Genomic DNA, 25,474 nt, shown 5'->3' on the forward strand with positions numbered 1-25,474 from the left:
AGCTTTGAAACAGCAGCTCCTGTGTGTGTGTCAGGGCTCACCTGGATGCTGTGACAGAGCTCTGTGCCCTGCTTTGCCCCTGGGGCTGGATGGCAGCAGAATGCTGGTGCAGCATGAGCCCACGTTGGATGTTGGATGTTTGATGTGGCACACAAGAGAAGCTGTGAATGTCCAGCATTCAGTGAGCACTCTGCCAGCACCAGTCCTGTCCACCTGCCCTGTCCCATCCCTGTGACCCCCCCGGCCAGGACAGGGGGTCCTGGGTGTGCTGGGGTGACCCTGCCCTGGGGGACTCTGACACACCCCATGGGCAGAGCACAGCTCTCTCCAGAGCCCACGGAACACAGAGCTGGGATTTGATGCATCCTGAGCCACAGCACCACTGCAAAGGCCCCTCTCTGATGTGAACATGGTTTAGTGTTCTATAGTAAAATACCTGTTCACAAAACATCTTTAAACTGCTGCTCAGCACCCTGCTCTGAACAACTGCAGGGAGAGATGTTACACAATATCCACTACACTTTATGTGCTTACACGTCATTAACAATTAAGATTTCCTTGGAGTGTGGTACTTACTTAAAAAGAATAATGAAATTTTTCAAAACCCACCAAAACACCAAAACCAATCAGATTTTTGTACAGCACCAGTTTCAAACAGGACCTGTGTGGTGCTATCCCTTCCCAGCCTCCACTCAGCACTGAGAAATTTCACACAGCTTCAAGCACGAATTACCCACACTTGGTCATTCCTGCTCATAGGATTTAAGGCTGATTTTCAAAATCAAAGTTTAAAAAGCTAAACTTTTCTACATATCCTTTTATCTTTTTTGATAATGCAACCCAAAAATAGTTTCTCCCAAATTCTCATTTTTTTCTGTAAAGACGAAAGGCACATTCATAAAAGCATTTAAAAACCAGAATATACTTAAATAAAAAAATGCCTAACTGTATCCATAACTAAGTCTTCGTTTAGTTAAAAAAATTTGATATTATCTCTTATTATTTATTCTTCAAAGGAGAATAGTAATTAGAAAAGTTCTGCAAATTTGCACTAATGAAGCAGAAAAATCTACTATGAAGTAATGAATTTTATTAATCACCACGCAAGCAAATAAGTAAAAAATGATAAAAAATTAGCACACCTAGATATTTTAAAATTATTTTGATATAGTTTATGTTAAATTACAGGTTATTTCAGAGAATCACAGAATGTCTGGATTGGAAGGGACCTTAGGGAACATCTTGCTCCAACACTCTGCCATGGGCAGGGACACCTTCCACTACAGCAGGATGCTGACTTCTAAGTCTTTGTAACAACTTGGGCTGGGAAGTGGAATTTTGCCACAAATTTGAACTATTATCACAGAATTTATACTCCTTGAACACTGAAAAAGAGAGGATATTCAAATATGCAGCAAAATTACATTGCTGAATCTAAGCAGAAACATGAAGAGCGCTGGGATTGAGTGTGAAAGGAAACCCCAAATCCCTTTTTTGTTTCCATCTCTGTTCCCTTTCCCACATCCAGCAGCTTTCCTTGCTGTGCTCAGGACGTCTCTCTAAATCCAGGGGAAAAAAGGACTCCCATAAAAATGCCTTATGCCAGGATGTGTTAACACCATTACATGAAATAATTGTTCCTTGGGAGATTCTAGACAGTCAATTAACCCCCAATTCACGACTCAAGTGGCAGAGCAGACACTCCATGAATAAAGGGTAGGGGTTCAATTCTCAATTAGGATGAAATTTTTTCCTTAATAGTTTCATCTTGTGGTCAATTAAATCCCTGAGCGTTGTATTAATTATTATATGAATTCTAGGCAACTTCTAATTTAAAGGTTAGTTATGGTGTACCACAATTGGACCAGAGTCCAGGGCTTAAATTTTTCCAAAAATTCTACCTTAGGGACAAAAATCTCCTCTTCTGAAAAAAGACAAGAAAATGTCTTTACACTGTGCTTTCCTTATCTGGGACACTTTAAATGCCTCCCACATTTTCCACCAGAGGTAAGACTGCATTATGTCACAGATCATTAGAAACCTGTTTACTGCTGCACCACATATTCCTATCACCAGCTATAATAAACAGGATTTCTAAGCAGACTTTTAAGCATTAATCTCATCTCCAATTGCTGAGCTTTATTCCTATATTGTTGGGCACAGCAGCTTGGAATAGTAGCTTACTTTTCCATCTGTTAGACATATAGAGACTATGGGTTTGTGAAGTATGGTCTTGGTCCTCTTTTTGTTAGAATAAAGTCCTGGATTTCCTCGGGGAAGCAAGGGACATATGCTGGTGCTCTATGGTTTCTGAGTTACTGCAGAGATGAATTCCTCTTGGCCAGCTTTCTGTTGAATAGGTGCTGGAATCATATAAAACAGCAACTTGTGAATAAAAAAAACCACAGTAAAATGGTGAGTTCGCCGGCCAAATCAGTGATCTTTTTTCAACTAATTATTTTTCTTGCTCAAAATGAAGACAGTTTGTCTTTGAAAAGACTGTCTATCATTAAAAAAGAAAAGTATGGAAAGTTTTTGAAACAACTATAACAGATGTCATAGCAGTTGAAAGTACAATTAGAAAGCACAACGCCGCAGAAATAAAACTTCAAACAAAAGCGGAAAGAGTTCTTTGTGCACATCAATAATTTAGAATGATTTAAGAACTGTTTTATAGATGCAAGTGGAGCTCTTTCTGTCTATATATAAATCGAATGTGGTCTTTATAGGCAAACAAAAAGGGGATACAATCCTTTTAAATTATTTTTAGGATAATTGTTTCCACAGCAAACATCATTATTTATCAGTTTTGAAAAGAAGCCAACTGCCAACATTTGAAATGCACAAACCTTGGCACACAACACAGAAAATGGTAATCTCCCCCCTTTTCAAAACCAGTTTTGCATTTATTTTACACATTTGTCAAGTTCTTATCTCAAAGCCCATGCAGTTTACCTATTTCTATCAGAAATCATTATATTTTATTTTTAATCACCTTCCCATAGCTAATTTGGTAACTCAGGAAGGGAAACTGTTATTGCTACCAGATGCTGTTACCTTCCTGCTCACTGACATATTCCTATAAATTGATTCAACAGCCTGGAAAACAAGGTTTAATATGTATTATTATGCCTTCTGGATTTCTTCTGTTATAATCTCGTTTTTTAGATAAACAGTCTCATTTTAGTGATGCAAACATTCTAAAGCTATGCTACAGACACTTCTCATAGCAATTCCTTCAGGAGAGTACTGCAGGATGCTGCTGGTCCTTTGCCAGCAGGAATTTCTCTGTAGCTTTATTTCTCTGTGCAGACTTCAAGAAAAAAAGAAAACCAGGCAGTCTCATGTATAGAGAGCTGAGATTTTCCTTTTCAGATGAGGAGGAATATTAGGGAATAAATGATGGTCCTTGAGACTCTGAGTTTTCTACAGAGGAAACGGGAACAGATGTTCTTGTAGGTCACAGAAGAGAAACCAGTTCCCCAAAAAACTTCCACACTGGAATATCAGAACACACTTTCACTGGAGTCAGCCAGGAGAGCCCCAGCCCAGCCACTCTGCTGCTCAAAACAGCAAAAATCATTACGAAAAAAATGGAGTAAAAAGAACAAAGTGCAAACTTTAAGATTTCAGTTCTGTTATTACAATTTATTAACCCCCATAATCTGTGTAGGCTGGCCCCTCTTTGGTAAAAAAAATCCCACATTGATTCTGCCAATTTAGCAACAACTCTTCCAGAAAGATAATCATACTCTGCAGATACTTGGGACCATTTACCCTCAGTATTTTATGTGACTGATGATATGTGAGCTACTAGTTTTATAGAATTAAAGCTCCAGCCTGCTCCATACAATATTTAATATGGGCCACATAGGAAGTGATGTTTAAAAAACTCTCATTTTAAAACAGGGTGCTGAAAAGTTATCTTGTGTATTAGAGAGAATTTTTACTGTGAATCAGACTCTAATCTAGAAATATTTGACTCATTTTCTGCTGAGTTTTCCACACCTATGTATGGAGAGAAATTAACAATGACCATTCTTGAAACAACAGGAACTCTCAGGAACTTATTAATTAGTTTGGTTTTTTTTAATATCAAAAGCTTTCTACAAAGAAATTATGTCATTATATAATCCTTATTATTGTTACTATTATTGCTAGTGATTTTATACAAATACTATGCTTTCCCTGTAATAGATCAGTAAAAATAAAATTCAGTATATATAAATATAGATGGTGTATGAATATAAATATACATAAGTACAAATATAGATCTATGGTTTTATAGAGTAATTCCAACTTTCCTTTCTGCCTAAATCCCTCCTGCCCCCAGTGCCGAAGGCAATACGACAATAATGACAATAATGTCAAAAGTCAAACAGCAGCTCTGGTGACTCCTCCTTTAAAATGTGAATTTCTGAACACTTTTGCCTGGAGGGCACCATCATTACAGTCAATTTCTAGATTTTCAAACTAACAAAAACCAAGACAACAATTACAAATACCAGTCTCCTAATCGACAGCATCTACAAAGTCCCCAGAGGTTACAGATGTATAAAATGTTATTTTGTGAACAATGCTTATTTTCTGCCCTCTGTGAGCAGGCACATGTACACACACACACATCCCATTTTCTGCTCCAGCTCAGCCATCTCCCACAGATGCTCCATCATCCAACATATTCCACATCAAAAAGGCATCTTCCACCACACCACAAGAGGCTCTCCACTGAGCTGTCAGTAAAATTTGTACAGCTCTGGATCCCCTCGCTGACAACACACTCCCAAAAAAGCCACAGGATATGTCAGCAAATTCACACAAGCCAGGTCTAACTATCAAAATATCACAGAGCAGCCTCAGTGATGGGTAAAACAGACAGATTCAAAACTGCACCATGTTTTATAGATTATAACATCTCGGAATACACCTGGAAGCAGAATTTTATTTATTAAACTGCTTGTTATAACCTGTCACATTCTGTCAACGAGAAGAAAAATCTGCTTTGGAAACTACTTTCACACTGACTACAAAATAAAAGAAGAAAATAAATCAGTTGGTATTTTGACATCAACATGGAAAGGCCAAGCATGACCAAAGAAGTGTGCTGGGGAATTTTGTCTTGGAGTAATCCCTCTTTCTAGTCTGTACCCATTCACCTCCAATTTCAGAGTTCACAGCTGTCTCTCCTTCCACCTTTTTATCAATCCTGCTACAGGAAGGATATTCACAGCTGGGAATCTTCAGAAGGGACCCTCAAGGATCTTTAAGTCCAACCCTTCAGTGGATGATCCACACAAAGATAAAATCCCCCTTAAAATCTTGACACTATCTGCACCAGGCTGTAACAAACTGAGCTAATCCAGCTGAAATTACATTGATTGATTACAACTGTGGGCTCCTGCTCTTTCAGGCACCACGATGGAGTTCCAAAGGACAGATGATAACATGAAAAACCCACTGAGAGAACTGTCCCTCCCCAGAAACAGCTGTAACACACAAATCCCACACACAGTCCAAAACCTTCGAGTGGTGCCTTCTGCCCCAACAATCCAACATGAAATCTGATTTCCTGCAATCTGCAGCCCCAGTGGCTTCTGAGATGAGCACGTGGGCCATTACCAGCTCTGCTAACAAGAATCCATGTAACTTTATCAAAGGAGTTCAACACAATGTCTGAGAGATAATGAAGAACACATTTATTCTGGTTTCATGACTATGTATCAAGAACAATCTTTTTCCATTTCCAGTCTGAGGTTAGTTCACTATTCTGCACAGAATCCTTGAATGGTTAGGCTTAGAAGTTCACTAAGGATTTATTACTTGTTATTATCAGGAATATTCTAATCCACTAAACATTCTAAAACACTTTGGAGATGAACCCTAATGTGCAGTTTGGTCTCAGCCTTGCTGTCCACAGAAGCCTCTGGGCAGCAAATCCTCCACAAAAGGAAGACAGAGCCTTTAATTGCCATTTTAATGTGACTGTTACACAGGAGGCAGACACACTCCACAAAGTCATCTTGGATATTCAAGATCAAATTAGAAAAAAAGGCCCTGAGTACACAAAAAACGCTACAGAAAATACCATCCACCAGTGCTGGATTTGCTCTTCTGACAGCAGGAGCACACACTGCTGTCACAATCATGAGCTCTGTGTTTCAGTGATCTGGAACATCCAGCTGTGGGCAGCAGCACAAACTCTGGCTCACTGGTAGGAACCCTCAGGAAAGAAATGTGCTTTATGAAGCACAGCTTCTGTGCATTTCCTGAAGGTCTTCCTCACTCACAAATACAGCAAAACTTCCAAAGTCACCAATTAACAATTTCTATGCCTAATTTGACTTTTTTATCTGTATTTTTATCCCTTTCCTCCTCTGTGTGTACACAAATGCAGGTTTGGTGCTCAGGCAGGGGAGGCTGAGCACAAGGATTTCTGTAAGAGGACAAAAACATTTCAGCAACCTCTCAGGACACAGAATGTGCACATCTTACTGCTCGGAATGAGGACTGAAAGCAAACTTATTAAATAACTCACAGACACTGAGAATGTCCCCAACTGCAGCTCTCAGGTTAATGACTTTGCACCACAGGTAACACCAAGCAGAGCATCCAGTGGGTCAGTTTTAATACCAGTGCTAAGGAAAAGATTCCTGGGCCTAATCTAAAAGTTTTCTTAGGTCACTGGGTGCCAATCAACAGATTTTCTCTTCTTCTTATATTTTTCAAATTTGATGTAGTTCAGATGAATCTACATAAAACAATTCACAGTACTGGAGGAGAAGTGGGAATGTCCCTGAAGAGACAACTGACTGAAGAGTATCTACCAGATTTCCCTCTTATTTGCCCATTTTATTGCACAAGACTGACATGAATCCCTCGCTAAAAATTTGTTTCAAAGCCTTTTCAGTAAAGAAAATTTCATTATTTGACCATGTTTATACAGACTCATAATTTGTAGTGTTTAGACAGCGATACATTAAAGTCACTGAAATCTAATAAATAAAACATATTAATAAATTATAAATCAATGCAAGAAACTGCCTTAGCCCATCTGCCAAGATAACTATGAAGTAGGTATTTTACTCATCAGATAAAGAGCATTCCCAAAAATAATTCTGCAAATAAAGCTCTAATGCAATCTTAATGTAAAAGGTGTGACCTTGGAGTACTTCACTAGTATCTCTTGCATAACTGCCTTTATATTTATAAATCTTTTAGCAATGGTTAAGCACACAATCATAACGTCATGAGTACAGACATTTCAAAAATTAAAGCTTTACCTTTATTAATTATTTACATTTTGTGAATCTAAGTGTTAATAGAGTTTGCCTTGGTTTTGTGAGTTTGGTTTTTTTTTTGGACTGACTGACTGACAATCACATCTACTATTAGGCCACCGTTTTAACAGTTGTCAGTTCACTTGTAGGTTAAATTTAACAACAAAAAAAAACACTTGTGGAAAATTCCTCCACCCAGAATAGAGCACTGTGCTTCTTATCTTTCAGTATTCTTGAGGATAGAAAATGTAAAAATATTTCTGACTTATCCAGTGGACATTTGCACTGCACATGTCACTCAGGGTTCTGGAAAAAAGAAACCTTTAAATTCATGTACTACTGCACCCACTGCTGATGAAACAACCCCGGGGTCTGTGATACACACACTTGGACACCAGAATGAACATGGTTTCACTCCTAATTTGGGGAGTTCATGCATTCATGAACACATTCGTGAAGAAAACAGCTTTTCTCTCATCATATCTTTAACATGCCAGTACTGACATGCCAAACAAGCAGCACAGAGACCAAGTGAGGTGCTGGCACCCACTGCACACTGCACACACACCGTGTGGTTCAGCTTCATGCTCCTTGCTCTCTTCTCATTCCTTCCCTTTTCCATCTGGATGCTTTCAGATTAATTGCTGGGCAAGGCTCCTCTCTGGAGCACAGCCCCCACCAGCCTGTTGCTGTTTCAGGTGTTCTGCACCTGCTCATTCTCCTCCCCTCACATCCTGAGCAGCCCAGTCCTTTGGCAGTGATTAATTTAAACAGCATAAACCCTCTTTTCCACTAATGAAATCCAATAAATAAATATGGTTACTCTTTCATTACCACGGTCTCTGGCCATCTGAAAATATTTCACTCAGTGGACAGAAATGATGCAAAATTCCCCTTTCCTTGAAGCAATAAAAGGAAAGTTGTTCTTTAATAAACTGGGAAGGGAGAGCTGCCAGATGCAGAATTTGGAGGCTACTGAGTGCTGGGACACAGCCCCAGAGCCTGGATTTGGGCTCTGGAGGTGCAGGATGGGCTGAAGGAGGGAGCACTGCCCCAGGCAGCTCTGGGAGTGCAGGGCAAGCCCCCCTCTCAGCAAAAGTCATATTTATTTGTGCTCATACACTGCATGAACAGTGGGTAAGTCTGATAATACAGGTCATGAATGGAATTTTCCTACAATATGGAAATATGGTTTGCACCCCAAACCCCATGTGAACACGTTATCCATGTCTGGATTACAACCAGCAGCACAAGCTGGGGGAAAAACCTTCCAAAAGACCAAGCTTTGGTCAAACTGCTCCCACTGAAGACATCCTGTACATCCCCACTGATTTCACTGTGGCAAGAGTTGGGCCAGCCTATGTGAGGAGTTTGAAATATTTCTTGTCATGCAGTCAAACAGAATAATTGTACTAGCATCTAAATCTGGCTGGAAGGCATGGCCAAATTCTTTTCTGGCTCATTTCCCCTTCCTAATGCCAGAATTCATATGGAGGTTTGTGTAAAGCCTATACAGGGCTGTGTCAAACACAATCCTACCCCACACAATAGAGATTTTTTCCAGGATATGTACTGAAGCAGATGAATTTCAAGTGTAGTTTCTGTGAGTAATTGTGCAGGTAAAATGTGGGGCTGTGTTCCAGGGGGGATTTTCTAACTGTTTCCTTGCACTAGTGATTTCAAAATAAAGTGCAGATTACTCTTGATATGGTTTTCACTCAGAAATAGATGCACAGGCAAAATGCTGGTGTAATATGCCAGAAAAAGGCATTTGACAAAAATATAGTACTGTATGTAATCCATGCAGTAAAAACAATTTTAGATATATATAAAAAGACCCCAAACCATGAAGACTTCCAAAGATGTTTGACTTTGTTGCCCTCTAATATTAAATTTGACCATACTTTCTCTAAAAGGATGATGAAAGGATGCAGAATAATTGAGATTTAATGGTATTTCTCCTTTGAAAAGCTTAAAGGTATGGCTGAAACTGGGCTCTAAACACTCTGCAATGAGACAGCCACCAATTCTGGAAGCTGTGCCCCACCAACACATGGAAACAAATCACAGGAATTGCAACAACCTCTTATTAACTGTCTTTTGAAGAAGCACTGTTGTGAAGCCATGCTCTCCTCAGCCCTAATTACCTTGAAATTAATTTGATGAGAATAAAGTAGCACATTTTTGTCTGTTGCTGAGATCACTTAAAATGGGACATGGAAAACAAAAACTCTGTGTCCTAGGGGGTACTTTGACTATAACCATTACAATAACTTTTATCATTCTTTCTTACATAAATAGAACTCCTGATAAATTTGAGTTCCTTAATTTCCAACTGTTGTATCTTAATTGTTATAGAGAGCTCAGCTTTGTGAAGTTATGTCAAGGTGTCTAACACAAAAACATGTTCAATATATGCCTTCAATAATTTCTTTGTTGTTTGAAAACTTCCAACTTACAGCAAAGCTGGCATTTTATGGCCTGCAGAGCTATAAATCATTTTTAAAATCATGATGATATTACTCAAAACAGATGTGAAAACATATGTTTGCCACGGTTGTATAAACCGCTTACTTGTCATACTTAATAAATGTTGATACTTTTATTTTAACTACATTCCTTCTTAATAACTTTGAAAATCTTTTCCATGGTGAATATATTTTGCCATGGTAAGAGCAATGGCAGGTTTGGAAAAACAAAGCTTGCTCTGTGTACAAATGACACTGGATGTGTTCTGCAGGGCAAGGCAGCACAGATCACACTCCTCACACTGCCCACACCCAAAACACTCAACATAACTGAGGTGCACCAAAATAATTACACAGAGAAAACACAAATGGTATCAGGAACAAAGAATCTGCACAGAACTGGGACAAATCCTTGAGGACTTAGCCCAGTGGTTCCTACAGAAACTGCAATGTAAGTCTGTCCCACTGATAAATGCAAAATCAGCTTGGAAGCCTGGATATACAAGGTTGGTGCCTTTAAAATTTCTGTATTAGTCTCACTATAATGCCTTCAAAAGGTTCTGGTTCTACAGCCATGGGATGACTTGAAAAATCACACTTGACATGACAAAAAAACCCCCAAACTTCTCTTTCTCAGATTTTCTGAGAAAAACTTGACCTCTGCAGACCAAGCAGAAACTTTGTCTCTAAAATAATATTTTTAAATGTCTCATGATGTCAAAGCACTTTTTTTCTGATGCAGGTGGATCTCTGAATATTAAATTAATTCTAAAAACATCCCCTAAGTGCATGCAGAACTAACACATGTATAAAGACGTATTTCCCAGTACTTCATCAATTAAAGAAATTATGCAAAAATGTGGACTAGGAAATGAATAAACCTACACAACTTTAATCTTAAGGAGAATTATGGCACACAAACTGTTAGCATCAGATCTTTGTGATTTCATCCATGTTAAAAGGAATGATCACAGGAGCCTGGGAATTGGCTTCACAGGTGGTGGAGGTTCAATTATTTTTGCTTTGGAGATTTCTGAATTATTTTTTCAGATTCTTAAACTGTACCTTCCTTCATCCATCCTGAGTGACAGAACTGCTACTACCAAGAAGTAGATGATTTGCATCTTTGAACCCCAGAGGACACTGAATTGTTTCACTGAAAAATGACTGAACATGTGGCAAGAAACCATGCACAGTTCAACAGAATTAAAATCAACTACACTTTCAGGCTTAGATTAAATACTATGCAATTACTACAGAAATGTACTTTTTAAATCTTAGGAGTAAAGGTATGGATGGTAACTTTCTATAAATGTCAACAGGAGTCAAGAGGGAAGGATTTAAGCAGGATGATCCAGACAGAAAATTATCTCAGAATGGCACAGAAGGGCTCTTTTGGGGTTCATGGGGAAAGTGCTTAAATGTCCAGAAAAACCAGTGAATAGGAAACAGCTCCTGTCTTCAAGGAGAGCTGAATACAAAAATACAAAATATAAGGAGGAAGTTTCAGGCTCTTCCTACCCACGACTGAAGCAGTCACAGACCTCTGAGGAATAGAGCTGACTGCACAAAACCACGACACTGCTCCAATAATTTTATATAACTCTGGAACCACAGGGCATGGAGGGCCTCCAAATTCTCTTCTGAGTAGCCCATAAAATTGTCTATGTCTGCCTCTTAGTTTTCTCTGAAAATACACGACAATCACCTCAGCCAAAATAGAAATCAGTTTGTGCTTTCATTTATGATGATAAATATGAATATTCTCAGTAGACTTACAAGTACATTTAGCTTATGTTGCTTCTTCCTTCTGTTTCTTTTCCTCCACATCTTTTTCACTCTAAAACCTCACCATCTCCCTCACCACCTCCCTCAGCATCTCTTTGCAGTGTTTCTCCAGAATAAATCCCTGAGTGTTCACCTTTTCCAGCACCCAGGAACCTCTGCAAGGAGAACCCAGCAGAGGAAGCACCTCCCTGCCTACAGGAGAATCCCAAACATCACCTCCTCCCTTGCTGCCCCTCACTGCTCAGACAATATAAAATTGTATTTTGCTCACCCAGAGCATCAGAGCAGTCTGCACACACATCCCCTGAAGGCAAACAAACAACACCACGTGACTGATCAAATATTTGCTTAGAACTTCATAAATAATTGAGCCAAAAGACCTGCAAAATATTGCCCTCATGCTACATAAACAGAGAGAATCAAAGTTCTCATTGCTTACACTTCCATGTGAGTTCACTGGATACATTATTCATTGCAATTAGGCACTTAGTTCTCTTAAATTAGTAATATAATGTCATTGCATATGCAGAACATGAGAAAAAGGAATAAAACACATAATAAGTGGAATTAAATGCCTGAGATGGAAAATAGTCTGTGATTTTACCTTTCTCCTTTTGTATTTTTTTTAGGCTGGTCCCAGTTTCTTGATCAATGAGTTCTCCTTCCCTGCTGTTGGTCAGCATAGCTAAAAGAATCAGAGGGCACAGTTATATAACACATCGGTAAAAAATGTTAAGAGAAAAGAAAATATTAAATTATATTTCCTCTTGGTTGATATTTTGGTATTTTAAGTCTTAGAGCCAAGTACAATATACAGTAAAAGCTAATCTGCTCAAGTTTATTAGACAAGGACACCAAGATAGAACACAAATTACTACTGAGATGAATGTGATTTCTCATGAAATGTTCAAATTAATTAATTAATAGGAAAAGTACTTCACAAAAACCATTTTGGGGAAAAATACGTTTAACGATTTAAGTATTAGTAATTATCTATAAAGGAGTAAATTTAATAAAACCCACAGATTGCCAGATCATAGCCCAAATTGACTGGTGACAGCAAAACTCCCTCAACATTTTAGTGCTGAAGGGAATTCTTTACTTAACACCTGCAAGCTCAGCACGAGCTGTGCAGTTTATGATTTCATGATGCCTCTTTGTTCTTATTTGATTAAAACATTTCCTTCTCTGCAATCCACCAATTACAGACTTCACAGTTATTCCAGGGAGGACACTTGTTACAAACTTCATCACCATATTTTAGGGAGAGGTTTTTGGGTTTTTTTAATAATTGCAAAAGTAAAAACACTGTATTTCTGCCAATTAAAAATATTTATCCATATCTTTACAACAGTAAGCACTAGCTGTCTGTATAGAGATATCAATGATCTCTTTTCACTGCTGCTACAGGAAGCTAAAAATTTCTTGCCCTGTGTATTTCCAGCCTTGTTTTACACAGGAAAAAGATGAGGGGGAATCTACTCCACAATCTCTGCCCTGTGAGTGCCCAGATTTAGGCAAAGAACTCGGGTTTTACCCACTGTGCTGGGCAGTGCTGTGGTGCTGCTGCAAGGACCAGGGGAGAACTGCAAAGCCCCAGGCAGCAGCAGCAGGAGCTGTGGATGGGAGGGAATTCTCCAGTGCCTCAGCCGGAGGGGAGAGCACGGATTTTGTGGTTTAAATGTGGCTCAGCAATGCCTGCACGGGCTCCAGGCCATGAGGAGACAGCAGTGTTGACACACACTGACGTGAGGAGATGTTAATTGACTTGCCCTAGATCCCTCTTGGAAGCACCAAGAATAGGATCTGAACTTCCTCTAGACAGAATTAGCATTTTAATCGATAGTGCACAGGCTGTGAAAGCTGTGCTGGAGACACCAAAAAAGCCAGAAAGGCTTCAGCCTCGGGGTGATGAAGGAATGTGTGGGCACAAGGTGGTTTTTAGAACAAAAAAAAAAAAATCATATAATCTGTGACTTTCCTCAAACGCATGGGAATAAAAAGATTCCTTGCTGGTTTTCAACTGCAGGTGCCTTTAGCAGCACTTCCCTACCCAAGCACACCAGGGGAGCTGGCTGGAGCAGGGAAGGGTGCAAGGGAGATCTCTGTGTGCAGGGGACACTGGCACAGGATGGGCTTTGCTGAGTGATGAACTTCATTAAAAAAACCTTTAAAAAAGAGGGATGAACTTTCTGGGTATTCTGTAACAAGCGCCAGCAAATCAACACCAGTCTCTACAAATTCCCCAAGGGGCTGAGAAGCAGCACTTCCCTACCCAAGGACAGCAAAGCAGCTGGCTGGAGCAGGGAAGGGTACAAGGAACATCCCTTTGTGCAGGGGACACTGGCACAGGATGGGCTTTGCTGAGTGATGAACTTCATTAAAAAACTACAGGGATGAACTTTCTGGGTATTCCATAGCAAGCCCCAACAAATCAGCACCAGTCCCTAGAAACTCCCCAAGGGGCTGAGGAGCTGCACTTCCCTGCCCAAGCACACCAGAGGAGCTGGGTGGAGCAGAGAAGGGTACAAGGAACATCCCTTTGTGCAGGGGATACTGGCACAGAAGAAACACGAGGGGCTGGGCTTTGCTGAGTGATGGAACTTCTATAAAAAACCGTAAGGATGAACTTTCTGGACCTTCTATAGCAAGCCCTTCATCCCTGAAGTTTATTAATCAACTTCATTAAAAACCGTTGTGATGAACTTTCTGGGTATTCCATAGCAAGCCCCAACAAATAAACATCAACCTCTACAACCCCCCAAGGGGCTGAGGAGCTGCACTTCCCTACCCAAGGACACCAGGAGAGCTGGGTGGAGCAGGGAAGGGTACAAGGTTGATCCCTGTGTGCAGGGGACACTGGCACAGGATGGGCTTTGCTGAGTGATGAACTTCTATAAAAACCATAGGGATTGACTTTCTGGGTATTCCACAGCAAGCCCCAACAAATAAACACCAGTCCCTAGAAACTCCCCAAGGGGCTGAGGAGCAGCACCTCCCTACCCAAGGACACCAAGGGAGCTGGGTGGAGCAGGACACTGGCACAGGAGGAACACGAGGGGCTGGGTTTTGCTGTGATGGACTTCCATAAAAAAACACAGGGATGAAATTTCTGACTATTCCATAGCAAGTATTAAAAAACCATAGAGATGAACTTTCTGGGTATTCCATAGCAAGCCCGAACAAATCAGCACCAGTCCCTACAAACTCCCCAAGGGGCTGAGGAGCAGCACTTCCCTGCCAAAGCACATCAGGGGAGTTGGTTGGAGCAGGGATGGGTACAAGGGAGATCCCTGTGTGCAAGGGATACTGGCACAGGAGGAACACGAGGGGCTGGGCTTTGCTGAGTGATGGAACTTCGATAAAAAAACGTAGGGATGAACTTTCTGCCTATTCCATAGCAAGCACTAAAAAACCACAGGGATGAACTTTCTGCCTATTCTGCATCAAGCCCCACCAACTCCAGAGCAGTGTGCAGGAGGTGGCCAGGCTGAGGGGGAGCAGCACTGACCGATCCTGTCGGGAGTGTTGTCCAGCTGGGACGGCGAGCTGGACACGCTGCTGCTGGGGTGGGAGGACGCGTGGCTGCCGGGCCGCTGGCTGTCCTCCAGGGACGGCGCCGGGGAAGGGCTGTCCTGGATCCTCTCCTGCAAACACAAGCAAAGCAAAGGCTGGGCTGCCTCATCCACCATTCACCACCGTGCCAACAACAAAAAAAAAAAAAACAAAAAGGGGAGGTTGGTTTAAAAGTAATGATAACAAATGTTTCTGAGGTAAACAGAACGCAAGTCATGGTTAAGAGCAGCGTAGTCATCTACAGCCAAAACCAACACCAGCAACGTGTCTGAGCTTAGCTGATCATTTTTTGTTGGCAACTTTTTATGTTTTAAGTTTTTCACGCCTAGGAACATACAGAATATTCTTTCATGTTGCTTTCACAAACTATTTTTAATCTACAGGTAGTAAGATTGCCATATATGAGTCACATTTCAAATAAACAACTCACAGTTGGACTGAACCGTCACTAAATGCAGTCAAATTTGTAATTAGAGTCTGTGCTTGTGAATTTTGTAACTAGAATCTGTACCTGAATAAATTATATTAAGTATCTTCTCAGGGTAGCACCTGGACAAATGACAAATGCTGTGGCTCTGGTAGGAACTTCCTTCCTGCATGAAAAGCACCACTGGCTAAAGAAAACAAGAGTCTGCTTGCAAATTCTTATATTTGCACATAAAATTTTGATATTAACCTCAAATTTAAATATATATAGTACTTGAGGTAAGCAGGAAAAAAAAAGGGTAGGAAAGAAAAAAAAAAGGGATAATTAAATTCTGCATTTCTGTGTATCTATACTTGCAAATTGCCTGATGATGCCCTGGAATTTTCATCAGTAAAAATCTTTAGAAACAGGTCAGACAAACAAGACATAAGTGAAAATTCATCCTTAAGACAAGAGATTGTGAGACCAGTTGAGATCCTCCCAACCCAATTCTACACACACACTTTTAAATAAAAATTTCAGTGCCCCTTATTCCTGTTCCCAGAACCAACAGAAAATGAGAATCTTCTGAAAGGGACAATCAGGTCCTGATTTACTCCAGGTATTTTTCTCTTAAAATGCCTTATATGTTTTAAAACCTGCGTCAAAGTCCTTGAAGATGCATGAAGGGAGAGACACTAATGAGGAAAAATGGTTGCATTTACAGAACTCCAGAAACTGAACCTTGGGAACTGCCCTCATCCCTGGCAATCAGCTGCTTCCTGTACAAACCCAGAACTGAAACCTAACTTTCTTTCTTTTTAAAAAAACAGATTCTCTTGCCTCCACCTCACTAAAAATCACAATTACAGTTAATTTGGGAAAGTTGTCTCAAAGGAACTTTGCAATCTTTCCTCCTTTCTAAGCTATTCTGAAGATGTTTCATTAAGAATATTCAATTTGGTTCCTTGGTAGCAATTTACTGTGTGCTCTGGAAAATAAACTCAGTAGCATCTGAAGTTTTATGCAGTTTTCTAGGTGGAAGCCTGAATCAGTAGTGGAGCTTTGGGAAGAAGATGGTTCCTAGAAGTTTTTCCATTCTAAACCCCTGATATAAAAGCTGCTGTTTGGATGTATCAAGGCAATTCATTAATTACACAGCCAGCAAGATCAACAAGAATATTCTGTTACCCATTAAAACCACCCCTCTAAGCCACACTCATCTTTGTATTTACAGACACTTCTGAGAGTTATGCAAAGGGAACATGAGACTGGATCCTCCTCAGAGCATGGATGGTATTTCCCTCTTCCAACCACACCAGCTGACAACAGGGCACTGGACGTGCTTTTAATAGGATTGTTATTGTACATTAAATAACAACCCAGCCTCAAAACCATGCAACAGATGTGTATCTATTACATAGCTGCTAATCCTCAATGGATCAGTTTCACTAATTATCTGTTATTTAATGAACATACAGTAACTAACAGATCTGAAAGGGAGACTTTTAATGGTAATATTTAACAGATATGAGTCTGTTCGGTTGAGTCACAAGTTTTTATAATTTTGAAAACTGCATGGTTTATACAAATTAGTTTTCAAATTCAGTGGGAGGAAAAAATGTCCAAGTTTCTGAGCTTAAAGTGTCCTGTGGGTTTTTTCCTTTTGCCTCCAAAGGAGAGGGTTTGGAGGCTGCTGAGGTGAACAGGTAAGTAAAAGGCAGTTGGGACTTTGTGAATGTGCTGCCTACTGAGCTGCTCTGAAAAGTCACATTCTTACCTCAAAAAGTAGTCCTAAATAAGAATTACACGTGCAATCCTGAGTGGAAAAATCCTGCGTGTTTTTTACCTTTGTGTAAATTATAGCTTCCAAATAGGCTCCTGCTAACAGGTTACAACTCTGACTGCAATTTCCTTTGCCTCGATTTCAGTTTTAACAGTCCTCTTTGGCACTATTTCTTCTCTTTTTACCACAAAGAGCACTCAATTTACAATTAAGATATCATTTTGAAATGATTAATTTTACAGAAGAGTGCATAGTTTAAGTAAATTTCATTGTCTACTGCAACCATGAAAATGAATAGCCAAGGAGAGGACATGCCAACTGTTCTGCAAAAAAACCTTATGAACAAATATGACTAGGAATTAACACTTAGATATCACACAAACAGCCATATATGTCATCTTAAATGGGAGTTATTTGAGTAATTCAAAAGCTGATGATTTGGAAAAGCAAAGTATTCCAGCTCCTTCTGGTAACTGCATTTCCCATTGTCTCTCACTGTGAAATAATCTCTGCCTGGAGTAATTTCCCTTCAAACTCAGGGTCTTGGTTTGAAATCTTCAGGCAGAAGTGAAAGTGTCAAATAATAATGTCCTTTTTAATCACACAGCGAATCACTTGCTAAGAGAATTAGTTGATTCTGTCATTTAGTATCTTACCAGTCACACCAATTTCCAGGCACAGGGAAGGCAGAGTTTTCCCTATAAGCAACAAAGGAGCTGAAATTCCCCCTCTGTATCTTATGTGCTCCAAATGAGGATGGAGTATCACCATGTGAGCCTGCATATGGATCAAGAAATTGTCCATTTCTAAATGTTCATGTGGAAATGTGCTGAATTTCCCCCACTGTAATGAATAATGCTACGAGCAGACTCTTCTTTTGCTGGTAAACAGATCCATTTTTCAGTCCTGTAATCAGTATGCATCTATTTAGCTACTTAACAGCAATGTGCTCTGGTTCATTAGGTAGCTACTGTTGTGTCTCAGCCTAGTTAAAATTTCACAGCAAGTTAATCTATTTTATTACAAATGAGAACACAAGTGATAATGTCCTCACCATTTTCCAAACACAGGGTTAACAGTATTTGTAACAAATCAATGGGGGCATTTAAATAGGAAAATTGCAAATCTAAAATCTTAACATTTTGTTTTACACATTGATGACTTCATTTTATTTGTCATCAATGTATTTTACAACCCTGTTACTTTCCTTTTTTTTTTTTTTTTTTTTCCCTTGGAAATGGCTCCATTCCCCCTGCATCCTCTTCAGGGCAGCCTGGTCCCACAACTAGGTAAACTCACAGTAATAAAGAAACTAATTCCTAAATAAAGTAGTGTTTTCCTTATTTATATTTCTTCCTATTCATACATTTGCAAGATTACTATTCCAGGTTATAACTGAATGAATGATACATAAGGATTATACAAATTGTGAGAATTTATGAGAAACGAAAACATTTCTCAAGATCTCACCTATTTATCTACCTACAGTATCTACTTTATCTCATCTTTTTTCTTTCCTTTACAGAGCTGTAACATAAAATCTCAAAAAGGACCTTTCCAGTATTTAATCCTCTTGAAGGGTAATATATTTGTCTCACTAAAAATCAGTGTCCTTCTCTGCCTCAGAAAATGTAGCTACAAAGCTTGACGTTGTTAATTTTAGTTGTGATTTAGCTCAATGGCACTGAAGTCATGAACTCACCCAATTTCCAGTCAGATCCTTGATTTCAGCTCAATATCCCTCCTCCCTCCCCTGTGAGGGAATATTCCACACCAATAATAGCAAATACTACGCAGTAGTTGCATCCACACTAGTTTTATTTGAAATATATATGAACAGCTTACCTATATTTGACACAATCATCTTGACCTTAATTCCTTACCTCTGATTTTTTTATAGTATTGATCTTCCTTTTATGTCAAGAGTTTAGAGAAATGATGCTGCTGGATTTTCCTTTTTATTTTTCTTTATTCTTAGTTGTAATGTAGTTGTAATTACTCTTCCAAATGTTAATCTATTAACGAGTTCCTAGAGGATTTAGTGGCATTTCACTGCTGACAAGAAGGTTTTGGAAGTTTGTCTGAGTCCTGGATGTTTTATTCAGACATTTATCTTGGTATTTCATATTTAATTGAGGTGCTGCTGCTTTACAGGGCTCTGCAGTGGCTGGAATTCACCCTCTTTGATGAAATGGAATGGAAGGAAAAAATGGAGATACTACTGGTTTTAGGCCTAGATTAGAGTTTTCAAGTGTTGTAAGAAAAATTTCAAGCTGATGTGGTCCATGTTGGAAAAACAAGAGTTCATGGGCTCTGGCAGAAAAAATCCCAGCAGTAATTTGCACACTGGGATGTTCATTATGCCACACCCCAGCCTCCCAGTGGTTCTAAAATCTCCATTCATATTCTCAAAATGGACTACACAGAAATAAAAAAACTGCAGAAAGCAGAGTCTGCCTGCAGCCATCCCCCCCTCCCTGGCTGAATCCCATCCTCAGCAAGGCAGAAGAACAAGAAAAGTTAACACAATTCACAATTCCAATCAGCAAAGACCTGAATTGCCAACACTTCCTTTCTTTAGTTAATACTAAGATGTATTTCTTTCCAATTGACCTCACTTGATACTAATGTTGTTTGAATCCTAATAACCAGCACATTTTTAATAGTGTTCTAAAGTTTATAGTCCTTAACTGATGGACTACTCAATTTAGGCTTTTCCAAGGAAAAGAATACTCCTGTCACAGGAAGCAGGAGCTGTGCCACTCCTGAACTGATGCCAACAAGAACTGGGATGGTCACAGCCATTTCTGGGCTGGAGAGGAGCAGTTTGGTTTGGATTTTGAGTCATTCCACCCTGGAAGTGAGCACACACAAAGACTGGGGGTGAGTTGTTGGTCTTCTGAGCCAGTTATAGTACCTGTGATTGCTGTAGGTACTGGAGATGAACAAGGTAAACAGCTGGTCTAAAAACCAAGATAGGATCTGTGTGTCTGAAAGCCAGCTGGATCCCATTCATCTTTTGCAGTGTACAGGGAAGTCATTCGCCTAAAATATGTACTTTGCCATTTAAAATGCAATTTTTTTTTTCCACTGTGTACATATAGTTGTTTCAGTTGTAGTCAACTAGCAATTATTTTCTCACAGAATTTAAGAAATCATAAAAACTCCTACATTTACTGATTTTAATACCAGATGTTCACTCACTAATTCCATTACCTTGTGACTACTTCCTATCAATCCATTAATTGCCAGCTGCTCAGCCAAACAGAGAAGTGCAGCTAATCAGATGGTGCTGGGAAACAGCCAAGCAGGAGCTGCCTTCTTCCCTGCTCCTTAAATTAGCAGTGGCTGGGACAGCCATGGAAACCTTCACACTCCTGGATGAAGAGCTTGATGTTTTATTTTGAATCTGAGAGCACAACAAGGCCTGAAGCTGGAGAGGATCTTGGTGGGAATTTGGTACTTGTGCCTCTCTCCTGAGTTGTTTCACCCAGTGGTGCCATGGAAGGGAGGAAAGGCACTCCCAGGACTAATGATGAAAATGCTCCACCTCATCCACGTTACAGCCACATCAGTTATTAAGGACAAGTGCAAATGATGAAGCTAATACTAAAAAGATCTGAGCCAGAACTAAGAGCTTAGATGTGCTTGGCCTAACAATCTTCCTTTGCAAGCTCTGCAAAAAGAGAGGTTTCTGACTGGATTTTTTTTCCCACTTAGAAGTTTAAAGTAAGTTTTCAATGCTTAAAACCTCTGAGTGAGGGTGGTAAGGAGCCAGGAGTTCTTGGCATTGCAGGGAGAGGGACAGCCTCCCTCCAAAGGAGGAGATGAGAAGGGTATTTAATGCAATTTGAGAGGATCTGAATATCTCCCAGCAGAGTAATTTCTCTGAATCAGTGAATAAAGAGATACAAACCTGCACACTCACTCCTCCTTCGCCTCAAACACAGCCACAAAAATTAACCTTAGATGAAGCAAACAAACTCCTGTGTCTCACACATCACTCCTCCAACATATTCCATCCCAGCAACCAGCTGCCTGCTATGGAACACGACAGAATAAATCTAATAATATGAAAAATCACATACATTGTAGAGAAGTTTTATTTTATAAATGCTGCAATACTCCGAAAACAATTCATAATGGATTGAAGGCACAGAGAGATATGAAATTACTGATGTTAGAAATTCTGTACTGGGAAATGTTTCTATTGTGAGAAGAAGTGTTTCAGAGCATTCTGAGATGGCCACATTTTTCTGGCTGTCAGGTAAATATTATGAATGTGTGTTGTAGAGCACACAGAAAATAGCACCTCTCAGCAATAATTACACAGCCCATCTGTACTCTCTTCAGGGAATTTAAAATCATGTCATATACATCTTTTACAAATGCCTTAACAATCCCACAAAATCAGGAGAAAAACAAAACTCAAAGAAGTCTCTACAGCATGTCTAGATCCCATTACAAATAATTCTTTGCTCTATTTATCAGATTAGTTTCTAAATTGCATTGGTGTGAAATTCTCAAGGAATTCTGAAATACGAAAATAAAAATGCTTTCTTTTTAAGCATTTTAAAATCTGAGATACGAATTTTTAAAAGCATTTTAAAGCATTTAAAATATGAAAATAGAGATGCTTTATTTTCGTAAAGCATTTTAATTACTTTTTTTGGTTTTTCTATGCTTCCCATTTGCACTCAACAAAAGCACCATTTATTCCTAACTGGGACCTCGGTGAGAGCAAGAAAGAGTAAGAGAAAAGCAGGAATACAGCGAGCATGAGGGGATGACAACAGAAGAAAAATGGACAGAGAGGAAACCAATTTTCAGAACTACTCCTACTTGGGAGAAGCACATCCCTCAGCAGCTCCAAAGAGGCTGCTGGCCAGAAGGAAAGGGAGGGAGCACGAGGAGGAAGAGGGTGAGACACGAGCAAGGGGAGGAAGGAGGGTGCAAAATATGCCTGGTAAGTAAAAATGAGAGGCAGGGAAAATCTGGGAGAAAATTAAGTCTCAGATCTCTGGCATGAAGTTTTGCCTCATTACTCTCAGTTCTCTCTGCAGATCTAACACCAAGGGAGCAGCTTAAGGCCCCTGGTTTGGGTTTGGTTCTCAGAATTTCAAGCTCAGCCTAACCACAGAATTTCCCACCAGCCTGTTCCCAAGGACATCTGGGCAAGTGGCCTTTCAGTGAACAGTCCAAGATTATCACTCTCAGCTCCAGACTTGGCTCCTTCCAGCCTTCCCTTCACCTCCCTAACCCCAAACCTCTCCCCTGCCCTCTCCCTGCTTTTTTGGCTGGAATTGTGTAAACCAGGACATTTTTAGTCATGTAAGGTTGTATTTGTCACAGGTGCACTCTAAAATAAAAGCCTTTGCTTTATGCACCTACTGCTCTCTGGAGCTGAGTGTTTCACAAATTTCAGTGAAAAATCCTCTCACTTTCCTGCAAAGGGCTCATCCCAACTTTCCTTCTGAAAATATTGTGACTGAGTAGATTTTTCTGAGTTTCAGCAACAAAATTATTGTGTGACAGTAAACTGCTCCATTTATTCACAGAGTCACAGGTTGGTTTGGGATGGAAGGAGCTTAAAGGTCACCTCATTCCACCCCTGCCATGGGCAGGGACACCCTCCACGAGACCAGGGTGCTCCATCCAACCTGGCCTTGAGCATTCACTGCTCTTCCTAGCCCAAAGTGCACTTTGCCAAATTCCACCCCAGACTGATCCTCATTTTATATCCAGGCCATTCCTGGATTGCAGAGCAGGTCCAGCTGAAGAACAGCTCTGAAAATGAAGAACTCACAAGAACTGGATGCAGGAGGGAGAAGAGAGAGGATGGTGAACTCAGTGTCACTGCTGAATTTTGCTTTTGCTATATGAGCCCCTCAATAACAAAGATTCTTCTGAGCCATTTCAGCCAAGTTTCAAAGCCAGCAAGCTTCTTCAGATGTGCAGTAAATCCCTGCAAGGCTGGGTTTAGCACAGGGGCACAGCCACAGTGCTGCTGGTGCTGCTCTAATCACATCACATCATGTTAGAGATGGCTAAGGAGGTTTTGTGAGCCTGGCCATTGTGCCTCCCTAATTTATGGTGTTCCTGTCAGGGAGAAATCAAGTTTCATAGTTATGACATTTCTTTCTGGAGCACTAAATGTTAACTTTGCTGATCATGCATATCTTGGTAGAACAGCTTATTTCTAAATGGCAAACGTGATATAAAAAGCATAATGACTTCATTCAAAACCTTATAAAGCAGCTGATTCTCACACCTATAGAAAACAGGCCAAGTGGTATTTTAGTCATCAGACTATGGAAACAGACATGCACTCAATATATTCGATTCATTTCTCCCATTTTAAGTAAAAACATGATGCTGGGATTGCATTCTATTGAAATTAGCTATATTTTGTACTTATTAAATGCACTTAAATAATGTCCTATAATAAAAGTGTTACTGACAGCAGGAAGAGCAATGCTTTTCTTTTACATGTTTCATTTTGTACAAGAATTTCATGTTAACTGGTCATCATTCTGTGCTGGATGATTGTACATAAGGGAAGGAAAGGACAAAAAGAGCCTCACACTGTAATAAAATTCATCTACAGTTTCAGCACTCAGAACAAGTTAGAGAAAGATGCAGCACCACTTGACAGGTGAGAGTAACACAGCAAAGGATGCCCACTCTGCCTCTGGTGCATTTCCCTCTGCAACATTAGAGGAAATAATTCCCACCAGAGAGCTGGCCAGACCTCGTGTTGCTGTGGAGATATTGTGTCTCCTCTAGTGCAGCTGTTGGGGAAAAAAATTGCTGTAAATGAGTAACTCACATCAGCAAGGGCCTGCTAAATAACACCCTGAAACCAAACTGCCTGCAAAAACTGCAGTTTAAATTACAAAGGCCTAGCATTGTTTACAAATATGCATTTAATCTTCATGGTTACATACTGGTGACATTTAGAGTACAATCAAAGCTTCTGCAAGTTTACTTGCTGCTACAAATATTCCACTGCTGTGTTGAAATTAGGGTTTTGACTAGAGGTCTCTGAACAGGTAAAGGAAAGGTTATGGCTTGAAATGAATAGAATCTCAACTAATTTCTAATAATTTAATGACTTGCATTAACTAATATGCAGTTGGACATCAGAGAGATGTTTTCCCCACCCAGCCAACAACAGTGCAGGTACACTGATGATAAAGAGAAGTTTTTACATATCTTAATCCTAAGTAGGTATCCTAATAGGAAATGTCACCCTTGAATTTTCCCAGCCTCCCTAGAAGCCAAGAAAAAAAAAGAAAAAAAGTCAGAAAAACCAAAGCATTCAGAACAAAATTTCCCCTAATCTGGAAGTGGACTCTCAGTAAAACAGAGAAACAACCTGAGGCAATTCTGGAGATGCTTAGGGCCAGAAAGAAAATCAGAAGGAAAACAAACCCCTCCAGGACCTCAACAACAGAGGGATGTAGAATTTGATTGCAGTGATTTACAAGAGACATTTGCTGTCCCCCTTGAGAGGATGTTGCTATCAGAACACATGGGCATGAACATGAAACACGTGCTGGGGTTCTGTGAGTTTCTTTCCCTGCTGATTTAGAAATAAAACCTCCTGAAGCACCAGCCTGTGACAAAAGGAAGTACAACACAACCCTCACTAATACAGTCACAACTGGACTGTAGTGTTGCAAACAGTGACTTTCTCAATGAGAAAATAATGACACACTATAATGAACACGTTTCATAATAAAGATATGGGAGGTTAAGTTCAGAAAATCGGTGAGAGTTGTAAGAATAAAGCAACCCAGAAGTCAGACTCTAGAGTGACAGGGATACATGAGTGTAAATGAACACACTGAAGACATTTCCTTTCCAGAACAGAGAGCTCTATAGACTCATTTATTTAAACCCAAAGAAAAATGGACTGGACTAAACCAACGAACTTTCAAAGCTGACAGCATTTTACTCTGTCAGCAGGAAACTCACATGTGCATGCAAACACACACACAAGTCAGACTGATAACACTTTAATTTTTTGCTCAGTAAAAGGTGGACACACTGATTTAGAGAATCCTATCACACCAGTCCTTCACATGCACTGATCCTACACACTTCTACTCTGAAAATTTCTTGTTTTAATGCATTTTTGAGTGCGTGGCAGGACAGCAGCTCTCCACAT

General features: G+C 39.9%; 1 protein-coding gene across 4 annotated transcripts in view; it reads right to left on the reverse strand.

The window, feature by feature from the left end:
• Positions 1–25,474, reverse strand: part of DACH2 (dachshund family transcription factor 2) — a 245,161-nt gene that overhangs the window by 31,906 nt on the left and 187,781 nt on the right. For all 4 annotated transcript variants that reach the window (XM_088173069.1, XM_088173068.1, XM_014888323.2 and 1 more), the window contains exons 6-7: positions 15,045–15,180; positions 12,138–12,218 (exon numbers count right to left, since the gene is read on the reverse strand). In XM_088173069.1, the coding sequence (XP_088029195.1) occupies positions 12,138–12,218; positions 15,045–15,180 (217 nt within the window). The remainder of the gene's footprint in view (positions 1–12,137; positions 12,219–15,044; positions 15,181–25,474) is intronic.

The sequence above is a fragment of the Sturnus vulgaris genome, chromosome 14 (genome assembly GCF_052056855.1).
Source record: "Sturnus vulgaris isolate bStuVul1 chromosome 14, bStuVul1.hap1, whole genome shotgun sequence".
NCBI classification, from domain to species: Eukaryota; Metazoa; Chordata; class Aves; order Passeriformes; family Sturnidae; genus Sturnus; species Sturnus vulgaris.